Source organism: Chaetomium globosum, genomic scaffold (assembly GCF_000143365.1).
Source record: "Chaetomium globosum CBS 148.51 scaffold_3 genomic scaffold, whole genome shotgun sequence".
In the NCBI taxonomy this organism is placed as follows: Eukaryota; Fungi; Ascomycota; class Sordariomycetes; order Sordariales; family Chaetomiaceae; genus Chaetomium; species Chaetomium globosum.
The window spans coordinates 1,355,775-1,374,827 of NT_165978.1; the positions used below are offsets into that span (position 1 = coordinate 1,355,775).

General features: G+C 55.7%; 4 protein-coding genes across 4 annotated transcripts in view; 2 read left to right on the forward strand and 2 right to left on the reverse strand.

Annotated features, from left to right (window-relative positions):
- Positions 1 to 242: 242 nt before the first annotated feature.
- Positions 243 to 1,147, forward strand: CHGG_05729 (uncharacterized protein; the record flags this gene model as incomplete). The annotated part of the gene is made up of 2 exons (XM_001221823.1): positions 243 to 398; positions 695 to 1,147. The coding sequence occupies 2 exons, from the start codon at positions 243 to 245 to the stop codon at positions 1,145 to 1,147; spliced, it is 609 nt and encodes a 202-aa protein (XP_001221824.1).
- Positions 1,148 to 1,594: 447 nt separating this feature from the next.
- CHGG_05730 (putative mitochondrial 54S ribosomal protein MNP1) lies at positions 1,595 to 2,162 on the reverse strand (the record flags this gene model as incomplete). Its single annotated transcript, XM_001221824.1, has 2 exons — positions 1,595 to 1,918; positions 2,037 to 2,162. The coding sequence occupies 2 exons, from the start codon at positions 2,160 to 2,162 to the stop codon at positions 1,595 to 1,597; spliced, it is 450 nt and encodes a 149-aa protein (XP_001221825.1).
- A 1,081-nt stretch (positions 2,163 to 3,243) lies between these two features.
- Positions 3,244 to 17,596, forward strand: CHGG_05731 (uncharacterized protein; the record flags this gene model as incomplete). Its single annotated transcript, XM_001221825.1, has 3 exons — positions 3,244 to 8,178; positions 8,238 to 16,115; positions 16,190 to 17,596. 3 exons carry the CDS (start codon positions 3,244 to 3,246, stop codon positions 17,594 to 17,596), a joined length of 14,220 nt encoding a protein of 4,739 aa, XP_001221826.1.
- A 930-nt stretch (positions 17,597 to 18,526) lies between these two features.
- Positions 18,527 to 19,053, reverse strand: part of CHGG_05732 (uncharacterized protein) — a gene marked incomplete at both ends in the record, with an annotated part of 5,914 nt that continues 5,387 nt past the window's right edge. Inside the window, one exon of the mRNA XM_001221826.1 lies at positions 18,527 to 19,022. Within this exon, the coding sequence (XP_001221827.1) occupies positions 18,527 to 19,022 (496 nt within the window). The remainder of the gene's footprint in view (positions 19,023 to 19,053) is intronic.

Consider the following 19,053-nt stretch of genomic DNA (forward strand, 5'->3'; position numbering starts at 1 on the left):
TTGCAACCAACAACGCCAAGAGCCAAAGAGCTTCGTCTGACAACAGCAAGCACATGGTGGCGAGGTGCAAGGAAGCGCGCCGTTTCGACATCCGCCTACCGAACGCGAGCTTCCACATGCCAAACACCACGCAAATCGCATGAAAGGACCAATCCCACTTCATAGCCAATGCCGTCATTTTCATACAAAATACGCTTAACACCTGACGACAAGAGTTAAACAAACGAAGAAACGACTACGCCATGGCAGACCCGTTTGAAGTGCGCATGCGGTTTACTAACCAGCTGCGCCAGCTCAACGCATCTGTGACATCGGCTCAGAAGGCAGCACAGTATGCTTTGAAATACCGAGACATGGCCGAGGACTTGCACTCGTGCATCCTGGAACAGCTCGAAAGAGTGCGTTCAACTTGGTTCCTCGAGAATCACGTGGTGGCTGTAGCTGACTGAGACGGTAGAATAATATGAATACGCGAGCCAATATCATGTACTTCATTGAACACTTTCTCGACATAGCCCATAGGGACGGCTACGACGATTACGTGCGCATGATACAGCGTGACATTATTCGTGTCGTGGATGCGGTAGCGCCAGATGATGGGTCGGGGGCCGCGAACGTTAAGGTGGTCCGGAAGGCGAGCCCTCCTTTCTTCTACCCTCATCGTTATCAAGCTGCCAACTAACCGACTCTACAGGTCCTCCACGCACTCCAGAGCAAGAATTTTCTCGAGGCCCAAGCCGTAACCCAAATCGAAGAAGTGCTCAAAGAGCGCGACGCTTCAGCCCAAGACATCGCCATGTCCTCACCTCCTCTCAACGGAGACGGCATCCCCGATAATCTCGGCGACATGCCCCCGTCACGCACGCTGCCGCCTTACAACAAGAAGGGCAATGGTCCCCCGAAGCTGGACAAGAAGCAGACCGAGCAGCGGATCGAGGAGGACCGGGAGCGGCACAAGCGGCAGAGGGAAAACATTTGGGCGGTTCCGCCCGGCGAGGACGCCGAGATGGAGAAGCTCTGGGAAGAGACGAGTGATCTTGGGGAGGACGACCATCGGATGGGAGAGGAGGAGTGGGCGGAATGGGAGGCTGAGTTCGAAGCGCGGAAGTGTTCGCATCGTAAGGAGGGCGCTAATGGTGCGCATTGACGAGGCGTTTAGTGGGCGTGGGCGTCAGATATTGCATTGCATGGCGTTTATGGGTTGGTGGGCATGGTAAAAACTTGACTGGCGTTCGTCAAGGTAAAGAGCCGAGGGAGTATGAGTATGCCGTTATTCCCTATGCCTTGATCAGGAATGTATTGAACGGTTGGTTTGAAAAGATAGCGGGCACATTGGCCGAACCTCCAACATCATACACCACAGTTTGGGATGCTGGTATATGGTTATATTGTTACATGCTCTTTTGTACATGCAGCGGAACAGCCGCAGGCTGATCGTAATCGTCACATGCCGGTCTGGCCCGCCTTGGTCCTGGCCCTGGTCCGCCTTTCTACCCGTCCATAGACCATTGACCATTAACTAGCTAGGCAGCGGCATTTCCCCCCCTTGTGGCTCAACACCACATCTCTCCCATATTGATGCCTCGTCCTTCGTCTACTCGATGACAACCACAGCGCCCAGCTCCTTCATCGTCGCCAGGATCTTTTCGGCCTCGTCCTTCGGTACGGACTCCTTCATGAGCTTGGGCGCGCTCTCGACGAACTTCTTGGAGTCTACTAAGCTGAGACCCAGCAGGTTCTTGATCTCCTTGATGACCTTGGGCTTGGACCCGGCCTCGAACGACTGCAGCTTCACGGTGAAAAGCGTCTTCTCGGCCGCCGCGGGCGCTGCCTCCTCCTCCTCGACTGGCGCGGCTGCGGGGCCGGCGGGGGCAGCGGCGAAACCGCCGACGGGGAGGTCGGGGATGTTGAGACGGGTCTGTGGATCGGAGCATGTCATGTTAGCACGGCTTTGGTGGTTTTTGATGCTGTCACGGCTGCCACTGCTGTTGCTGCTGCAGCTGCCGCTACTGCGTGTGGTTGTTGGTCTTCCCCACCTTCAAGCTCGAAACGAGGTCCGCCGTCTCCAACAGCGTCAATTGGCTAATCTGGTCGACGATAGCTGAGATCTTGGGGTTGGTGGCGGCGGGGGCAGCCTCGGTCGAGTTGTACCTCCGCGACATGCGCTGCTGCTGGAGGAGGGAGCTCGAGGCGCGGATCGGAGCGGCGCTGCTCGTGCGGAGCTGGCGGGCGCAGCATTGGGCTGCGTACCTGCAAGAGAGCGACATGGCGGGGAAACTGAGGGGTTCGAGGACGAGACGCTGGGAAACGGTGGGTTATCGGCCGGCTGGGGCGTCGGGGGTGCGGATTGGCCTCGCGATGGGGTGCTACTGGTGTCGAAATCCCGGAGATTTTTTCGGCCGTCGTTCGAAAAGTCTACCGGCGCGGCTGGTGAGCCCGGCCGGCCAGGTGGCGGACAGCTGGATGGGACGACTACTCGGCCTCTGGGCAGCTGGGGTGTTGGGTTTGACAGGGGCCCTGTCCCCGTCTGCAACACACCCCATGCAGCTGTTGGAGATGCCCCACCTTGACTTTTCTGAATGAAGAAAAAAAAGTTGAGATTGGGAAGAGGGTATCGAGTTGCATACAAGTCGCGACTCAAACAAAGTCATATCGACAAAAAATACGCCATTTCCGACGCCGAGAATGGCCACGATCGACGTGAGCCGGCAGAGGGAATCTCTACTTGGTGATGCGGCAGCAATACAATTTTTGCCCCGCGAACTCCTGCTCTTGATCCAAGATCGCAGCTCAACTCAATTATTAGAGGCTATCGCAAACGCAGCCCTCGTCTCCCCCGCCACAGACAGGATATTCGCCCACTTCGAATCGGTATTCCCAGATATCTGCGCCAGATGGGTCCTGTCTCATCCGAAACTCGATGTGAGAGTGCTTGCATCATTTTCCCGGATTATACCATTTTCGCCGTCCTTGTCTGTCTTTCTCATCTCTCACCTGCAACAAGAAGTGGGAGGAGGTGCTGGAGTGAAGGCACTTGGTTCCCTTGACTTGGCATCTTTTCAAGATGCAGACCTTCCTATCGTCCTGCTCTCTTTATGGAGGCTCAACAATTTTGACAAACGAACATTCTCGCCCTTGTCAAGACCTTCCCAACTTCAGTCATTATATGCCCACCAGGACCCCACAGTCAGATACCTCGCCATCAGGTTATTCTGCCAACTTCATGATGCCTCAGACCAAAAGATGGAGGCTTTATTGGCCAGGCATATCTCCAAGGACGCCAGTCTCGTTGCGGATTTGGACGGGAGGAGAGCGGATTACGCGTTTCTAAGCCTGTACGAGGACGCAAGGAACCAAGAGGCCCAGCATCTTCGCAGTAGTCTTCAGGCAGATGGAGTCTCCGAGTCTGACTCTATTCAGTCCAGCGTCTCAATGCAAAATCTAACACCTCTTGTTGTCAAGTATGGCAAGACAGTTCTCCCTCGGCCTCTGGGCCCTGTGAACACTTTTAGCACGCTAGCTCTCACACCGACCACTGTTGAGAACCTTGAGAACCTCAGCAGCATGTTGCAACAGTCGGGCCCTGTATTGCTACATGGCCTCTCAGGGGCGGGTAAAACGTCCCTAGTGCACGAGATCTCGAGAGAATTGGGCAAGCAAAAGGAGATGGTAACGCTCCACCTCAACGAACAGACAGACGCAAAGATGCTTCTCGGTTTGTACACGACAGACTCAAAGCCCGGATCCTTCCAGTGGCGTCCGGGTGTCCTAACGACTGCAGTAAGGGAGGGGAGATGGGTGCTTATCGAAGACCTTGACCGCGCTCCAACCGAGGTTATGAGCACATTACTGCCACTCATCGAACGGGATGAGCTTCTAATTCCCGGCCGCGGGGAAAGGATTCAGGCAGCATCAGGGTTTCGAATGTTCGCTACCGTCCGGACTCAGCTGGGCATGAACGACAGGGAAAATCTACCAAACTTGATCGGTCTGCGTCTGTGGCATCTGCTACATGTCAAGACCCTGCCCCGGGACGACTTGAAAGAGGTCATCACCGGCAGGTACCCCCTGCTGCACAAATACACGCCCGGTGTGCTGGCCGTGTTCGACCAACTCCTTGCCTGCACCAGCGGGTCGACTCGTCTGTCCCTCGGTCGGACCGCCCTGGACCGCCCTATCAGCACAAGAGACCTTTTGAAATGGTGCAGCAGACTCGACGACATCCTACGAGCGGCTGGCTGCAAGACTGGCGACGAGCCCATAACGGATACGACGAGAGATCGCATGTTCCTCGAGGCCGTGGACTGTTTCGTTAGCAGCATGCATGAGCCGTCAGCCCGCAAGATTCTGGTGGCGGCGATTGCCAAGGAGATGCATCTCTCATCTGAGCGAGTACAACACTATTTAACAGGCTACATCCCGGATATGGAGGACGGCGAGTCCAGGCTGACCATTGGGCGTGCCTCATTCGTCAAGCCGCGACGGACAAGCAGGGTCACCAAGTCGAAAAGGCCGTTCGCTACCACAGTCCATGCCAAGAGGCTGCTTGAGCAGATTTCCGTCGCCGTCAAGCACCGCGAACCTCTGCTGCTGGTTGGTGAAACGGGTATCGGCAAGACAACAGTGATTCAGCAACTGGCAGAATCCCTCGGACGCCAGCTGGTCGCTGTGAATCTGTCACAACAGAGTGAGGCCGGCGACCTTCTGGGCGGGTTCAAGCCTGTCAGCTCGCAGAGCCTTGCAATGCCCCTGAAGGAGGAGTTTGAGGACCTTCTTGAGAGGACTGGTGTTTCCGCCGAGAAGAATAGGGAATACCTAGAACGCATCTCCAAGCGGTTTGTCAAGGGTCGATGGAAAGAGGTCTCGAAGGAATGGCGGAAGGCTCCCAAGATGTTTGAGGCTATCCTGGCCCAGCTGGAAACCAGCCAAACTCGTACCGAGGCTGCGGATGGGCAGCCCGCGAAACGCAGGCGGACCGAGTCCACTAAGTTGCAACGGTTGCACGATCTTAAGCCGCGTTGGGCGTTATTTTCCCAAAGCCTTGATCAGTTTGACAGACAGATTGCAAGCGGCTCTGCTGGGTTCGCCTTCGCCTTTGTCGAGGGCAAAATCGTCAAGGCTGCGAGGAACGGCGACTGGGTTCTCCTCGACGAGATCAACCTAGCCTCTCCAGACACGCTTGAAAGCATCGCAGGGCTGTTCCAGACCACACCCTCCCTTCTTCTTTCCGAGACGGGAGAGATTGAGAGGATACAAGCACACCCTAACTTCCGGGTCTTCGGAGCCATGAACCCAGCCACCGATGTCGGCAAGCGTGATCTTCCGCTCGGTTTGAGGTCACGATTCACAGAGATCTACGTCGGGAGTCCGGACCGGGACAAGAAGGACCTGCTTACCATCATCAAGACCTACCTCAAGGGGAATAATAATAATATCGACCGAGTGGCTGATGATGTTGCCGATCTCTACCTCGAAATCAAGAAGCGAGCAGAACTCAAGCTGTTGGTGGACCGGGCGAACGAGGTGCCGCATTTCAGTCTGCGCACTTTGACCCGTGTCTTGACGTATGCCAACGACGTCTCTCCTTTCTACGGCCTAGAACGGGCGCTTTACGAGGGTTTCTGCATGTGCTTCACAACATTGCTCAGCGAGGAATCGGAGCGGACAGTCATGCCGTTGATCCACCAACATCTCCTGAAGCGGTCAAACATCCTCACCATACCGCCCAAAAAGCCCACGGACGGAAAGGATTACGTTTCCTTCAAGAACACGAATAAGGACCACCAGTACTGGCTGCTCCGAGGAAACGAGATGCTGATAGAGAGGGAGGACTACATCATTACGCCGTATGTTGAGCGGAACCTGCTAAATCTGGTCCGCGCCACATCCACCCGCAGATACCCCATCCTGATTCAGGGGCCCACGTCAGCAGGCAAGACGAGCATGATCGAGTACCTGGCCAACTACACTGGGAACAAGTTCGTACGGATCAACAACCACGAGCACACAGATCTTCAAGAATATCTAGGAACATATGTGTCCGACTCGGAAGGGAAGCTCAAGTTTCAGGAGGGTGTGCTGGTTCAAGCCATGAGGGAAGGATCCTGGATCGTGCTGGACGAGCTGAATTTGGCCCCTACCGACGTTTTAGAAGCCCTCAACCGCCTTTTGGACGACAACAGAGAGCTCCTGATTCCCGAGACGCAAGAAATTGTGCGACCTGCAGAGAACTTCTGTCTCTTTGCTACTCAAAACCCTCCGGGCTTGTATGGAGGCAGAAAAGTTCTCTCTCGGGCGTTCCGAAACCGATTCCTTGAGCTTCACTTCGACGACATCCCTGAGAGCGAGCTTGAGACTATCTTGCAAAAGCGCAGCCGCAACACGGCACCGTCTGACTGCCGCCGCATCGTGTCCGTCTACAAGCAACTTACCCGTCTTCGGCAAGAGAGCCGGGTCTTCGAGCAAAAGAACAGTTTTGCGACGCTCAGAGACCTTTTCCGCTGGGCACTGCGGGAAGCAGAAACGCGGCAAGAGATCGCGGAGCATGGTTTCATGTTGCTCGCAGAACGTGTTCGCAAGGACGAGGAACGTGACGAAGTCAAGAAGGTTATCGAGGAGGTCTTCAAGGTCACTATTGACCCTGCTCGCCTTTATGACTTGGACACAGCCCCCGAGCTCAGCAATGTCCGCGCGCGAAATAGCCAAGGCGTCATCTGGACCCGGGCAATGCGGCGGCTGTATGTGTTGGTGAAGCGCGCCGTCAAGAACAACGAGCCCTTGTTGTTGGTGGGCGAGACGGGTTGTGGCAAGACCACGGTTTGTCAGTTGCTTGCTGAGTTCGAGAAGCAGGAATTGCACATCGTCAACGCTCACCAGAACACTGAGACAGGAGATCTCATCGGTTCTCAGAGGCCAGTGAGAAACCGTGGGGCCATTCTAGACTCGCTCTTCCGAGATCTCAAGGAGGCAGCAAGCATCCTAGGAAGGGAGGATGGGGGCCCACTGGATGATTTGCAGGAGTGGTATCAGTCTCTTTCTCCTGCAGAGCGCTCAAACGGGATACCCGAATCCTTGGGATCCAAAATCCATGCGGGCACGACGCGGAGCAAGGCGCTCTTCGAGTGGAGTGATGGCAGCCTCGTTCACGCCATGAAGGAGGGAACCTACTTTCTCCTCGACGAAATCTCGCTTGCGGATGACTCGGTCCTGGAGCGCCTCAACTCGGTGCTCGAACCCCATCGTAGCCTCCTCCTTGCCGAAAAGGGCATCACCGACTCCTTCGTCCAAGCCACCGATGGTTTCCAGTTCTTCGCCACTATGAACCCCGGTGGTGACTTCGGCAAGAAGGAGCTCTCTCCAGCGCTACGGAACCGCTTCACTGAGGTTTGGGTGCCGGCATTTTCGGAAGTTGACGATGTCCACGACATTGTACTCTCCAAACTCGATAACAGATTCAAGCCGCGTGGCGGGAACAGAAAAGGACCCAAGCCTATCTCCCGCATCATCGTCGAGTTCGCTTCGTGGTTCGGCAAGACCTTCCGCCCCTCATCAGCTACAGCCTTTTCAGTCCGAGACATCCTGGCCTGGGTTGAGTTCATGAACACTTCCCAGTTCTCTTCCCCCGCGCTCGCCCTCCTCCATGGCGCAGCAATGGTCTTTATCGACACCATCGGCGCCAACCCCTCCGCCCTTGTGGCCGTAGACCCGAAAGAGATGGCTTCCCAACGGCAGATGTGCCTCGACCAGCTCAGCGTCCTCTGCGGTACTGACCTGGTCCAGCCCTATTTCCAGGAGCCGCAGGTCACGATTGATGAGAAGTTGCTCATAATTGGCGACTTTGCGGTCGACAGGTCCATGGCGGGCGGCACCATCGACGCCGGACACGAGTTCAGCGTGCCTACCACCAAAATGAATGCCATGCGTGTCATCAGGGCGCTACAGGGAACCAAGCCCATTTTGCTGGAGGGTAACCCTGGAGTAGGCAAGACAACACTAGTTACAGCACTCGCGAGGGCTTGCGGACGGCCGTTGACGAGGATTAACTTGTCTGACCAGACGGACTTGATGGATCTGTTTGGTACAGACGTGCCGGTTGAGGGAGCAGAGGCAGGCAACTTCGTGTGGCAGAATGCGCCGTTTTTGGAAGCGATGCAGAAGGGCGAGTGGGTGTTGCTCGATGTAAGTATCGTCGCGATATTCCGTTTGTTTGTGAACCGATGGCTGACTTGGACTTGTAGGAAATGAACCTTGCCTCCCAGACGGTCCTCGAAGGCTTGAATGCTTGTCTTGACCACCGTGGAGAGGTCTACATTGCAGAACTAGACCAGGTGTTCAAACGTCATCCGGATTTCAAGCTCTTCGCCGCTCAAAACCCTCACCACCAGGGCGGCGGCCGGAAGGGGTTGCCTAGTTCTTTCGTCAACCGCTTTATTGTTGTTTACTCCGACATCTTCACGAAGCAGGACCTGCTTCACATCACTGCCAAGAAGTTCAGCACAATCGGGAGCGAAACCCAGCAACGGCTCATCGAGTTCATGTCTAGGCTTGATGATGAAGTCGTCAGCAGAAGATCATTTGGTGCTCTGGGCTCACCTTGGGAGTTCAATCTCAGAGATACCCTGCGTTGGGGCAACTTGTTGACATCGCAAAACACGCTCCTAGCCGGCCGAAAGCCTGACGATTACCTGGATGTGATCATTCGGCAACGCTTTAGGACTGAGCGAGATCGAGAGCAGGTGAACAAGCTTTTTGCCGAAATATTTGAACGAGCGCCCAAGAACCACGGCCTGTATCACGACATCAACCCCTATTTTGGCCAGGTTGGGCTTGCAAGTTTGAAGAGAAACGCGCTTTCGCAGCCGACCCCTTTCCCTGACATTGACGCCGTACCGAGACTTAAGGAGATCGAGTCAGTCATGATCTCGATTGAGCAAGACCTACCTTGTATTCTCGTTGGCCCCTCCGGCAGCGGCAAGTCGACTCTCCTGGCACATGTCGCTGCACTTGCGGGCAAGTCACTCGTTGTGTTCCCACTCAACGCCGATGTTGACGCCATGGACCTCATTGGAGGCTTTGAGCAAGCAGACCCTCACCGGGAAGTTCAAGCTTGTCTTGTCAAAGTCCGGCAGGCACTCCAAGAGCAAATCTTGCTGGCTCTTCCGAACCCGGTTCCCAATGCCGTCGTTGATCTCATGGCTGCTCTCAACTCCTTGACCGGAGAGGCGGATGAACATGAGGGCATCCTCCTACTTATCGAGGCATTGCAAGCAGATGTCTCCGTCCCAGAGCCTCTCGCCACGCTCCTCTCTGAAGCGTCTGAAGCACTACACAAACCACTGACGCTAGAGAACCCCCGGTTCGAATGGCTGGATGGTGTCATCGTGCGCGCCGTCGAAACTGGCGCCTGGCTCGTCCTAGATAATGCTAACCTATGCAGTGCATCTGTCCTAGACAGACTCAACTCGCTTCTTGAGCGTCCGAATGGCATCCTGAGCATCAACGAGCACAGCGGCCCAGGAGGGGAGCCAAGAATCATCACGCCGCACCCCGATTTCAGAATCTTCTTGACAGTTGATCCTCGGTATGGCGAGCTCTCACGGGCGATGAGGAACCGTTCGATCGAAATCTACCTTGGTGATTTGCCCGCAGAAACGGCCGTCGTGAAGAAGATTGCACCGGTGGATGGAGCCCTGCAGAGGTTCCATACCGCGACCAAAATCCTGGACCAACAAACAGAGGATGGACAGCTTGTCCCCTTGTCCTTCGACGTTCTGTCTCTTGGAGATACCAACAAGCTTGATGCGTACCTTCAAGCCACTCGCGAAGCACTGACCAATTCCTCACCATCACTACTAGTGCGCTCGCCAGCAGCCATCCAGCACTTGGGTCAAATGCTGTCTTACATTCAATCAGAAGATGCCGGTCCCCTGAGACAATCACTTGCGAACATCTACACCGCGTCTTCGGACAAGATGCTGATGCCTCTACATCCATTGGTCAACTCGCCCATGGTTCCTCTCCTGAAGCAAGGCCACGAAGGCCTGGCGTTTTGGCTCGCCAGCTGCTACGAGCTTTATCTTGCTATCCAAACCTCGGAAAAAGCGATGGAGGCGCAACTTGGAAAGGTCAATGTCAGCAAACCGTCCTCGATGAACCGTCTCCAGCGATCATGGGTTGCAGACAAGGTCGCCTCGCTCTCTCGGGATTCAACAGTTAATGCCGTCCGGTTTCTTTCGTCAGTACTTCGCACGGCCAAGGCATTCCTGTGTGAGAAGGCAGACGAGCCTGGTAACTGGAAGAAGCGGCGTTCGGTTTTCAGACGGCTGATGCTGTTCTGGAAGCGAACTTTCGAGTCATTGATCGTGTCCTCGTTTGAGGAAGCGCGTTTCCAGGCTCATTTGACTCAGGGGTCGAACCTCCTGCAGCATAGCCTATCCACTCTGCAAGACACCAGCGATCAGAAGCTCCTTTCTATGCTCTCTGGGTTCCTTGAGCGCGACTTTGTTGTAGGATTCAAGCTGTCGAGTGGCCTTGGCATGGAGGTCCTCTGGCACCGGCTGCGGCCAGACCCGATCCCGGATATCCAAACATTAGAGCAAGCCATGGAACTAGAACGCCTGGCCGATAGGTTTGACTCCCTCCGTTGGCGCGTCGACGTCAACATCTCCACTCTGCGGGCTATTCAAGATTCGATGGCGCGTGTATACGCCCTTATCCGCACCGGCAAGGGAGACGCTGCCGGCCTCGTCAAAGACCTCCAGTCCGAAATCACCACCCTCGAGTCCAAAATCGGAGAACACTCCACTACCCACAAACCATTCTTCGCGTCCAGTTTCGAAGGTCTTAGGCAAGCACTCGTCCTGCATCAAGTCTCCCAGGACGTCACCATCCAACCCGGCTCGACGGACGTGGATGTTCTCGCAAGCATTCCCACCCCAAGTTTGATGCGTCTGCAGTGCCTGAAAGAGACGGCCTTCCAGGCGGTGGACTACATTCTTGTCCAAGAGAACAGCGAGACCCATCCCTGGGGTGGTGCCCTATCAAGGTCGCTGCTACTTAAGTACGATGCCGCGTCGTCGGCAAGCTTGGATGAGCTGCGCTCGCTGGAGGTCGAGATGCCTATCATGGGCAGGGCTCTTGTTGCCGCGTCGGAGGCGCTGGCGACGGATCCGTTGGTCAAGGTTGAGCGGCTGCTGTTGAAGTTGATGGAGGAGGTTGTGGCAGCGCATGATGAGTCTTGTAGGGGGCGTGTGATGGCCATTTACGAGGCCCTTTTGGCGCGGGGTGATATCAACACTGCTCTCGGAGGTGAGCTTGGGCCGTGGCTTGAGCGAGCCAAAATACCCAACACCCTTGGGGGTAACCTGCCTCAGCACCTCAGCGCTGTTTACGAACGGCGCTTCTCCAAGGCCTTGCTGGCCCTGGCGGCCTCGGCCAAGGGGTTCCAGCCGCGCTCTGCGTCAACCTCTGTCGCCTGGATCCGCTTCGCCCTGGGCTGTGTTGAGCTCTTCGTACCAGACAAAATCTTCGACCCGCACCACCGCGCACAAGTCGAAGCAGAGGAGCACCAAGAGCTCTACCAAGGCCTGCAAACCCAGGTTGCCGCTCTCGAGTCGTTCGAGCTTGCCTTTACCGGCCAGAAGACCAGCCTGCGCTCTCAACTCCTCGTCGAAGAGGCCGAGGGGCTGGGCGAGCCGCCATCAGTTCAGCAGATCTACCGGCCGGGCGGCGGCGAGCTCCGCAGCCTGCAGGGTGAGTTTAACAACGTCCTGAACGCGCTGGTTGGTAATGATGTTGCGGTCACCCACCTGCGATCTCTCGACCCGGCATCATCAGGTGATGCTGCCCAGGAGTTGGCGCTTGTTGAACAGAACGTGACACTGCTGATCGCTCGATTGACGTCGAGGTTTGGAGCCTATCAGGATCTGACTATGCCGCTCGTCAGCTTCCTTCGTTGTGTGAAGATGGGGCTGTCCCTTGGGAAAGGGGTCGGCTCCAGCAAGGAGCTTGTTGATGGTGAACCGGATACACTTGTTGCAGTCACGCCGTTCCTCAATGGTACTGTGTGGCAGGCTGAGACTACACAATTACCGACCCGTACGCTCGAGTTCCTCTCGTTTGTGCAGACTGTTGTGGCGGTGGACGGCCTTGACAAGCTTCCTATCTCCTTACGTCAATCCCTGCACGAGTGTCTGGGCTCTTTCCACGAGGAATGGACGAAGAAGCTCGAATCGGACCGGAAGATCGAGGCGGCCAACAACAGTCTGTTTAGATTCAAGGGCAGTCTGGAAGACCAAGAAGAGTACGACCAAGAAGAATTCGACCAGCTCTTCCCCGACTATACCCCCGACGAGGAAGGCGTGCCTAAAGTAAAGAAACCACTCCGCGGCGGCCGCGATCTTTCTGTCCTATTGGCTGAGGCACACGAGAAGATCTTCCTCTTGACACAAGAACCACAGCAGAGCATCAAGGGGCTGTGCATGCAGGTTGCTCGCCGGGTCGCCCGCGAGAAACGAGAGAGCACTGTCGCCGAGCCTGCGTTGGACAGCACACTTCTCCCTGCGGCCGTTTTAGCCTTCAATGAGCAGGTTCAGGCGTTCAGTTCCAACACCGGCGCCACTGACTACAACTTCTACACGGACGCCAATCTCCCCGAAGTCCGCAAGCTCCTTGGTCTCGTCAACTCAATCAAGAAACGTTTCTTGGAACTCCAAGCGGTCGATGAGATTGGCCACCATCAGACCCTCGCCGACGTGGTCATGGCGTGTGACAAAGTCCTGGAGATGGCGATCGACGATCCTCTCGCCGGTATCATCACCGCCATCGAGCGGCTGTATGCTCATGTCTATGAATGGCATGAAGGCGGCTGGGCTAGCAAGGTACACAAAGCGACGGTGTTGTACGAGAAGCTTCGGGACACTATTTGCGACTGGCGTCGTCTCGAGTTGTCGAGCTGGTCGCGATTGCTCGACACCGAGGTCAAGAAAAGTTACGAGGACGCCAAGTCGTGGTGGTTCATCGCCTACGGCGCTGTCATTCTTGAACCGTGCTCTATCCTCCAGCGAGGCCTGGATCTCAAGGACCACACTGTCAAACTGCTGAGCATCCTGGAGTCATACTTCGCTGGCGCGAGTCTCGGCCAGTATGGCGCCCGTCTGAATCTGCTCAGGCAACTCAAGAATCAATTGGATCAACTTGTGTTGGATGAGCCTGCCCTGGGTTTGGTTTTCGACGCTGTGCAGAACTTCATCACCTACTACAGCCGATACGAACGCAAGGTTAAGGAGACAATCAATGCCGGAAGGGCGCCTCTTGACAGGAGCATGAAGGATGTCCTGTTGCTGTCGAAGTGGCGGGACAAGAACATCGAATCGCTCCGGGATAGCGCACGCAAATCTCACCAGAAACTCTTCAAGCTTGTGCGCAAGTTCCGCGCGGTCTTGGAACAGCCGGTCAAGGCCATGATAGATCAAGGGCTTCCTGAGGAGGTTCACGACAATACGGTCTTGGAATTTGGGGTGAGACCTCTCGAGGTTCAGATTATTAACCAGGGCGCCATTACCCTCTGCCAGCAGGCAGTCCCAGAAATTGCAAACCACCCACACTGGGCCAGAATGTCTAATCTACCTGCTGTTCTCAAGGCCATGTCCAAACATGGATCCCTCCCCACGGCCGGTGTCAATGCTGCGGAGACATTGGACAGCTACATCACCGACCTTTCCTCCTCCATCGCTGCTTTGAAGAAGGAAACTCCCGACAACCTGACGGACGAGAACAAAAATATGGTCAGCCACCTCAAAACCCGCAAGGTCACCCTCTACAGCGATACCCTCAAGACCCTTCGCGCAATGGGCTTCAGCCGCAACCTCGGTACCAACATCCTCGAGAAGCAGAGCTCAACAGCTGTTGTCCTTGTCGGCTCAGGGGTTGTACCTCACATTAACAGCGCCGCGTTGAGTGCCATTGAGTACTTCTACCACAAGACGCTTGACTTGGCTCCGAAGTTCCGTCATGCCACATACGAACACTCCGAAGACCTGAACCGTGAGGTGGTACAAAGGAGTATCGGGTATCTGGAAGGCGTGCTGCATGTTATGCTCCGTCAACGGCAGTTCTTGGCTCGGGTGGCTGGGGAAGCGCGTGGTCTTCACGGGGCTGTCGAGGGCGTCAAAGTTCTTTCCGCTGGCGGGGCGTCCTTCGGGCCGCAAGCTCGGTTGGCAAACCACGCCCAGGTTGTTCGCTGGGTCGTACAGATTCTCAAGGCTGGAGTTCATCTGGTGGACGTCCACGGCAAACTTGGCGGTGCAGGAAATGCGGCGGTCCGCGGTAAACTTGAAAGCTGGGTTGAGACATTCACGAAGTTGGAGGCCGAGAACGATAGCCTCCCTCGCCTTCCTAGCGGCTTCACCTCGGCCGGTAACGACAAGCTCCAAGATGATGTGGAGAAGGAGTTAGATGCCCTTCGAATCGGCCTTACAGAGATCGCCCAAGCAAGGCCGGGCCTAGCCTTTGTCGTGCAACAAATCCAGCTATGGACCAACATCCAGACAACGGATGTCATCAATGGTGTTTCCGGCGACAATATCAACAACTTTGCGGTTGCAGCCTTGACACTCTCAAGCAAGATTCTCGTCGCACTGCAAAACTTCCAGAAGGCCATCCAGTCTCTGCCGCAGACCACAGAAGACGCCGGCTGGTTCCTCAACTACAGCGACAATCTCCAAAAGTCCATCGATGCCCTCCGCATAACAAAGATCAGCTCCGAGGCACAATCTCTCATCCAGCAACTCAAGACCCTCCCAAGCGACCAATTCCCGGCCGCATCCGCCCTCCTCCGACTCATCCACCCCGTGCTCGCACAATACTCCACCATCTGCACGCACAACCTCGCGCAGTTCTCCACTCTCCACCGCGCAACCTGCCGTCTGGGCCACCAGCTCGCCGCCTCGTTCGTGCAGATCTCCTCGCAGGGCTTCTGCACGCCGCAGGAAAAGAGCGACGAGAAGTCAGGCGAGTCCGGCAACGTCGAGAGCGGTACCGGGCTCGGCGACGGCGAGGGTGCCGAGGATATCAGCAAGGACATCAAAGCCGATGAGGATCTGTCGGATCTGGCGCAGGACCCGAACAATAAAGCCCAGGGAGATATTGAGGAGAATAAGGATGCTGTTGATATGGGTGATGATGAGTTGGAGGGGGATATGGGTAGTGTGGCGGGTGATGATGAGGAGGAGGAAAAGAAGGATGGGGATAAGGATGGGGAGGACGAGGAGGAGGATGAGATGGATGAGCAGGCGGGGGATGTGGATGATCTTGACCCGACGGCGGTGGACGAGAAGATGTGGGATGGGAGTGGCGAGGATGATGCGGAGAAGGATCAGATGGGGGATCAGGAGAAGGGGAAAAAGGATGAGGACCAGAGTACCGCCGCTGAGGGGAAGAAGGAGCAGCCGAAGGGGGATGAGCAGGAGGAGGGGAATGCGCCGCCGGATGATGTTGGTGAGGAGCAAGGGGATGAAGATGCCGAGGTGGAGGCAGGACAGGAAGAGGAGGGTATGGCAAAGGAGGAGTTGAATCATCAGGATCAGAATGTCCAAGAGAACGAGACGCTGGCTTTACCAGAGGATATGGACATTGAGATTGATGATGGAGACGAAGAGAGCGGGGAGGATGATGACTTGGATGGGTTGTCTGATGCGGAGAAACCCGAAGAGAAACAAGCTGATGCGGCTGATGATATGTCTCAGAACGAGGATGAGGAGAAGGGTGAGGAGGAGCACCAGAAAGATGAGGACATCCAGGAGGAAGAAGCAGAACAGGAAGCGGAGGTTGATGCAGTTGGTGATAGAGAGGATGAGATGGATGTGGAGATGGAGGAGGAAGAACAGGGAGATGAGGGCCAGGACGAGGAGAAAGACGAGAAGAAACCCCCATTACCTGACGATGGGACTGGGGCGAACCAGGACGATGTTGCACCTAGCGATGTCAAGAACGGAGGTGGCCAAGCCGAAGACGCCAACATGCAAGACGACGAGGTCGAGAACAAATCCGGTCAAAAGGAGCAAGGCGCCCTTGGCAAGCAGTCGGCCGAAGAGGACAAGGCTCCCCGGCAACAAAAGGTGCACTTTCGAGCATGGATCAAGAGCAAGGACCGTCTGATGAAACTGAAGACGCCGACTTGAAGGACGCACAGCCGTTCAAGAAACTTGGTGATGCGTTGGATCGATGGTACCGCAACCAGCGGGAGATTCAGGCTGCTTCGGAGAACCAAGAAAAGACGGAGCAGTCTGCCGAGGACATGGCGCGGGCCGAATTTCAGCATCTTCAAGACGAAACCGCCGAAGCCGACACCCAAGCTCTCGGGACTGCCACTAACGAAGAGGCTCGCCCAATGGACGATGCAATGGCAGTCGACAACGAGATGGATGAGGGCAATAACCAGATTATGTCGGAGGATGAGCAACAAGAGGAAGGCGGGGATGTGGATATGGAGGATGTTGAATCGGCCGAGCCGCAGGATGCCTCCAAGAACGACCGCGAAGAAGGCCGTTCCGGTGTCGCAACGCGTAAGGGAGCCTACGAGACGGACGAAAAGGACGAAATCCCTCGGGCTGAGGCTCCCGAAGATGTCGACGATGAACAAATCGACGAGACGTCCACCCAGCTCTTGGCTACGCACATCGACGGGGAGGATAAGACGGCCCTCCGTGACTATAACGAAGCGCTCGACATGTGGTCGGCTTTCCAAAGCAAGACCCAAGCGCTCTCGCAATCCCTCTCCTCCCAACTCCGGCTCATCCTGACTCCGACCCAATCCACCAAACTTTCCGGTTCGTTCCGCACCGGCAAGCGCCTCAACATCAAGAAGATCATCCCCTACATCGCCTCCAGCTACAAGCGCGACAAAATCTGGATGCGCCGCGCCATCCCCTCCAAACGCGCCTACCAGATCGTGCTCTGCGTCGACGATAGCTCCTCCATGGCAGACGACAACCGCTCCTCATCAGGAAACCTGGCTCTCGAATCCCTCGTCATGGTCGCGCGCGCGCTCACCGTGCTCGAGGCCGGGCAGATCGGCGTGCTGGGGTTCGGCACGGACGTGTTCGTGGCGCACGCGCTGACCGACCCGTCCTTCACCTCGCAGGACACGGGCGCGCGCGTACTGCAGAAGTTCACCTTCGGCCAGGCCGGCACCGACATGGTCGGCCTGCTGCGCAAGACCATCGACCACTTCGCCGAGGCCCGCGCCATGCAGGCGTCCTCCGCCGGCGGCGAGGACCTCTGGCAGCTCGCGCTGATCCTGTCCGACGGCCTGGTCCAGAGCAGGGACCATGCCCGACTAAAGCCCCTGCTGAGGGAGGCCATGGAACAGCGCGTCATGGTGGTGTTTATTGTGATGGATGATGCGCGCGAGAGTAAGAAGGGACATAGTGTGCTGGAGCTGAAGGAGGCGAGGTTCGGGCCGGATGGTGTGCCTGTTATTCATCGCTATCTGGACTCGTTCCCGTTCCCGTACTACTTGATTGTGCATCACTTGGAGGATTTGCCGGGGGCGCTGGCGGCGCTGTTGAGGACTTGGTTTGCGGAAATCAATTCGTAAGGAGCATATAGACTTGGCTTTTTGTTTTGTAATTGTTGGGAGTTGGTTGTATTTGGAGTTTGAGAGGGAAAGTTAGATATGTAGTTTGATTGGCAAAATTTTACTCATATTGCAAAAAGATGTTGATGCTCTTATGGTGAGGAATATGTCTAATATGTCGAGGGAAAGTATCTTGTAGTTATACGGTGTACCATTTCCAACTGTTGTTTTCAGATCTTGTCTCCTCCCTTTCCCCCTTTTTCTGTTTCATTATAGCGTGGCCTTTATATTTAATCGAACCTGGCAATATATGAAATGTCGTCTCTTGATTCTGCACCCCTTTCTCCGTAGTATTAGTAGTAAGTTATGGTAGTTATACTTTATGATATTAGTGCAAGACGATATTTAGGAGTAAGGAAGGTAGCAAGATTCCCGAGCAGGAGTCAGCCTAGACTCGTTTCAACTCTGAGTTTCAATTCACTCCTTAGATACTTGATATTTCTATTAATATCAATCACTCCTAGTAAGCTCAATGAGAAAAGAAAGGGAAAAGTACGAAGTACATACAACCAACAAAATTCGGGTGGATGATGTCAGTACATTCTTAGGCGTAGATTCAACGAGTATGGGAATCACGATAAATAATGCTAAGATAACCCAAGCCAGGAACGCATGATATGCAACCACGGCTCTGCCCAACAAACAGGCGAGCTCGTACTTGAGCTATTACCAGGAAACTTAAGGTCGCGGGGGAAAAAAAACGCAGTCTACCAACCAGCCACCCAAATCCCACCCATAAAGGACAACGGTAGGAGGAGAAAACGAATCCCAGCAGACGCTCTCTAACGAACAACCCATAAAGTGACGCGCCAATGTCTCCCTCGCCTGCTTCGCACGCCCTCGGCCAAACAACCCCCCTCACACACACAAACAGAAAGAACACCCCACCGCTCACGCCCTCCCCAAATAAACCCACGGCTCCTCCGTGACATTGCCCTGCCCCTGGCTCTGGCTCTGGCTCTGACTGCCGACAAACCCAGCAGTCCCCGGGACGCCTTCCACACTCTCCAGCACCTCGCCATCGGCGTCGCCGTCACCGCCCTTGCCCTTCTGCTTCTGGCTATCGACCAGCGCGCCCTGCACCAGCTCGATGTCGCCAATGGTGTCATTGAAGACGGAAATCAGCGTGTTCAGAACCGTCATACGGTTCCATTCGTGCCGCGTCTTCCAGATCTCGTCCATGAGCTCCCTGTAGATCTGCTCCAGCTGCTCGACGCTGCACCCCGACGTGCGGTCAGCCAGCGTCTGCAGGAACTCGTAGAGGCTTCCGTCGTGGATGACGGGCTGCTGCGAGGAGGCGTTGGAGCCGGATTGTCGGAGGGAGTTGTGCCCGCGGGTGAGGGAGGCGAGGGACGTGCCGGGGCCTCCCTTGCTGCCGCTGTGCGCGCTGGGACCGGACCCAGACCCGGAGTTAGGGG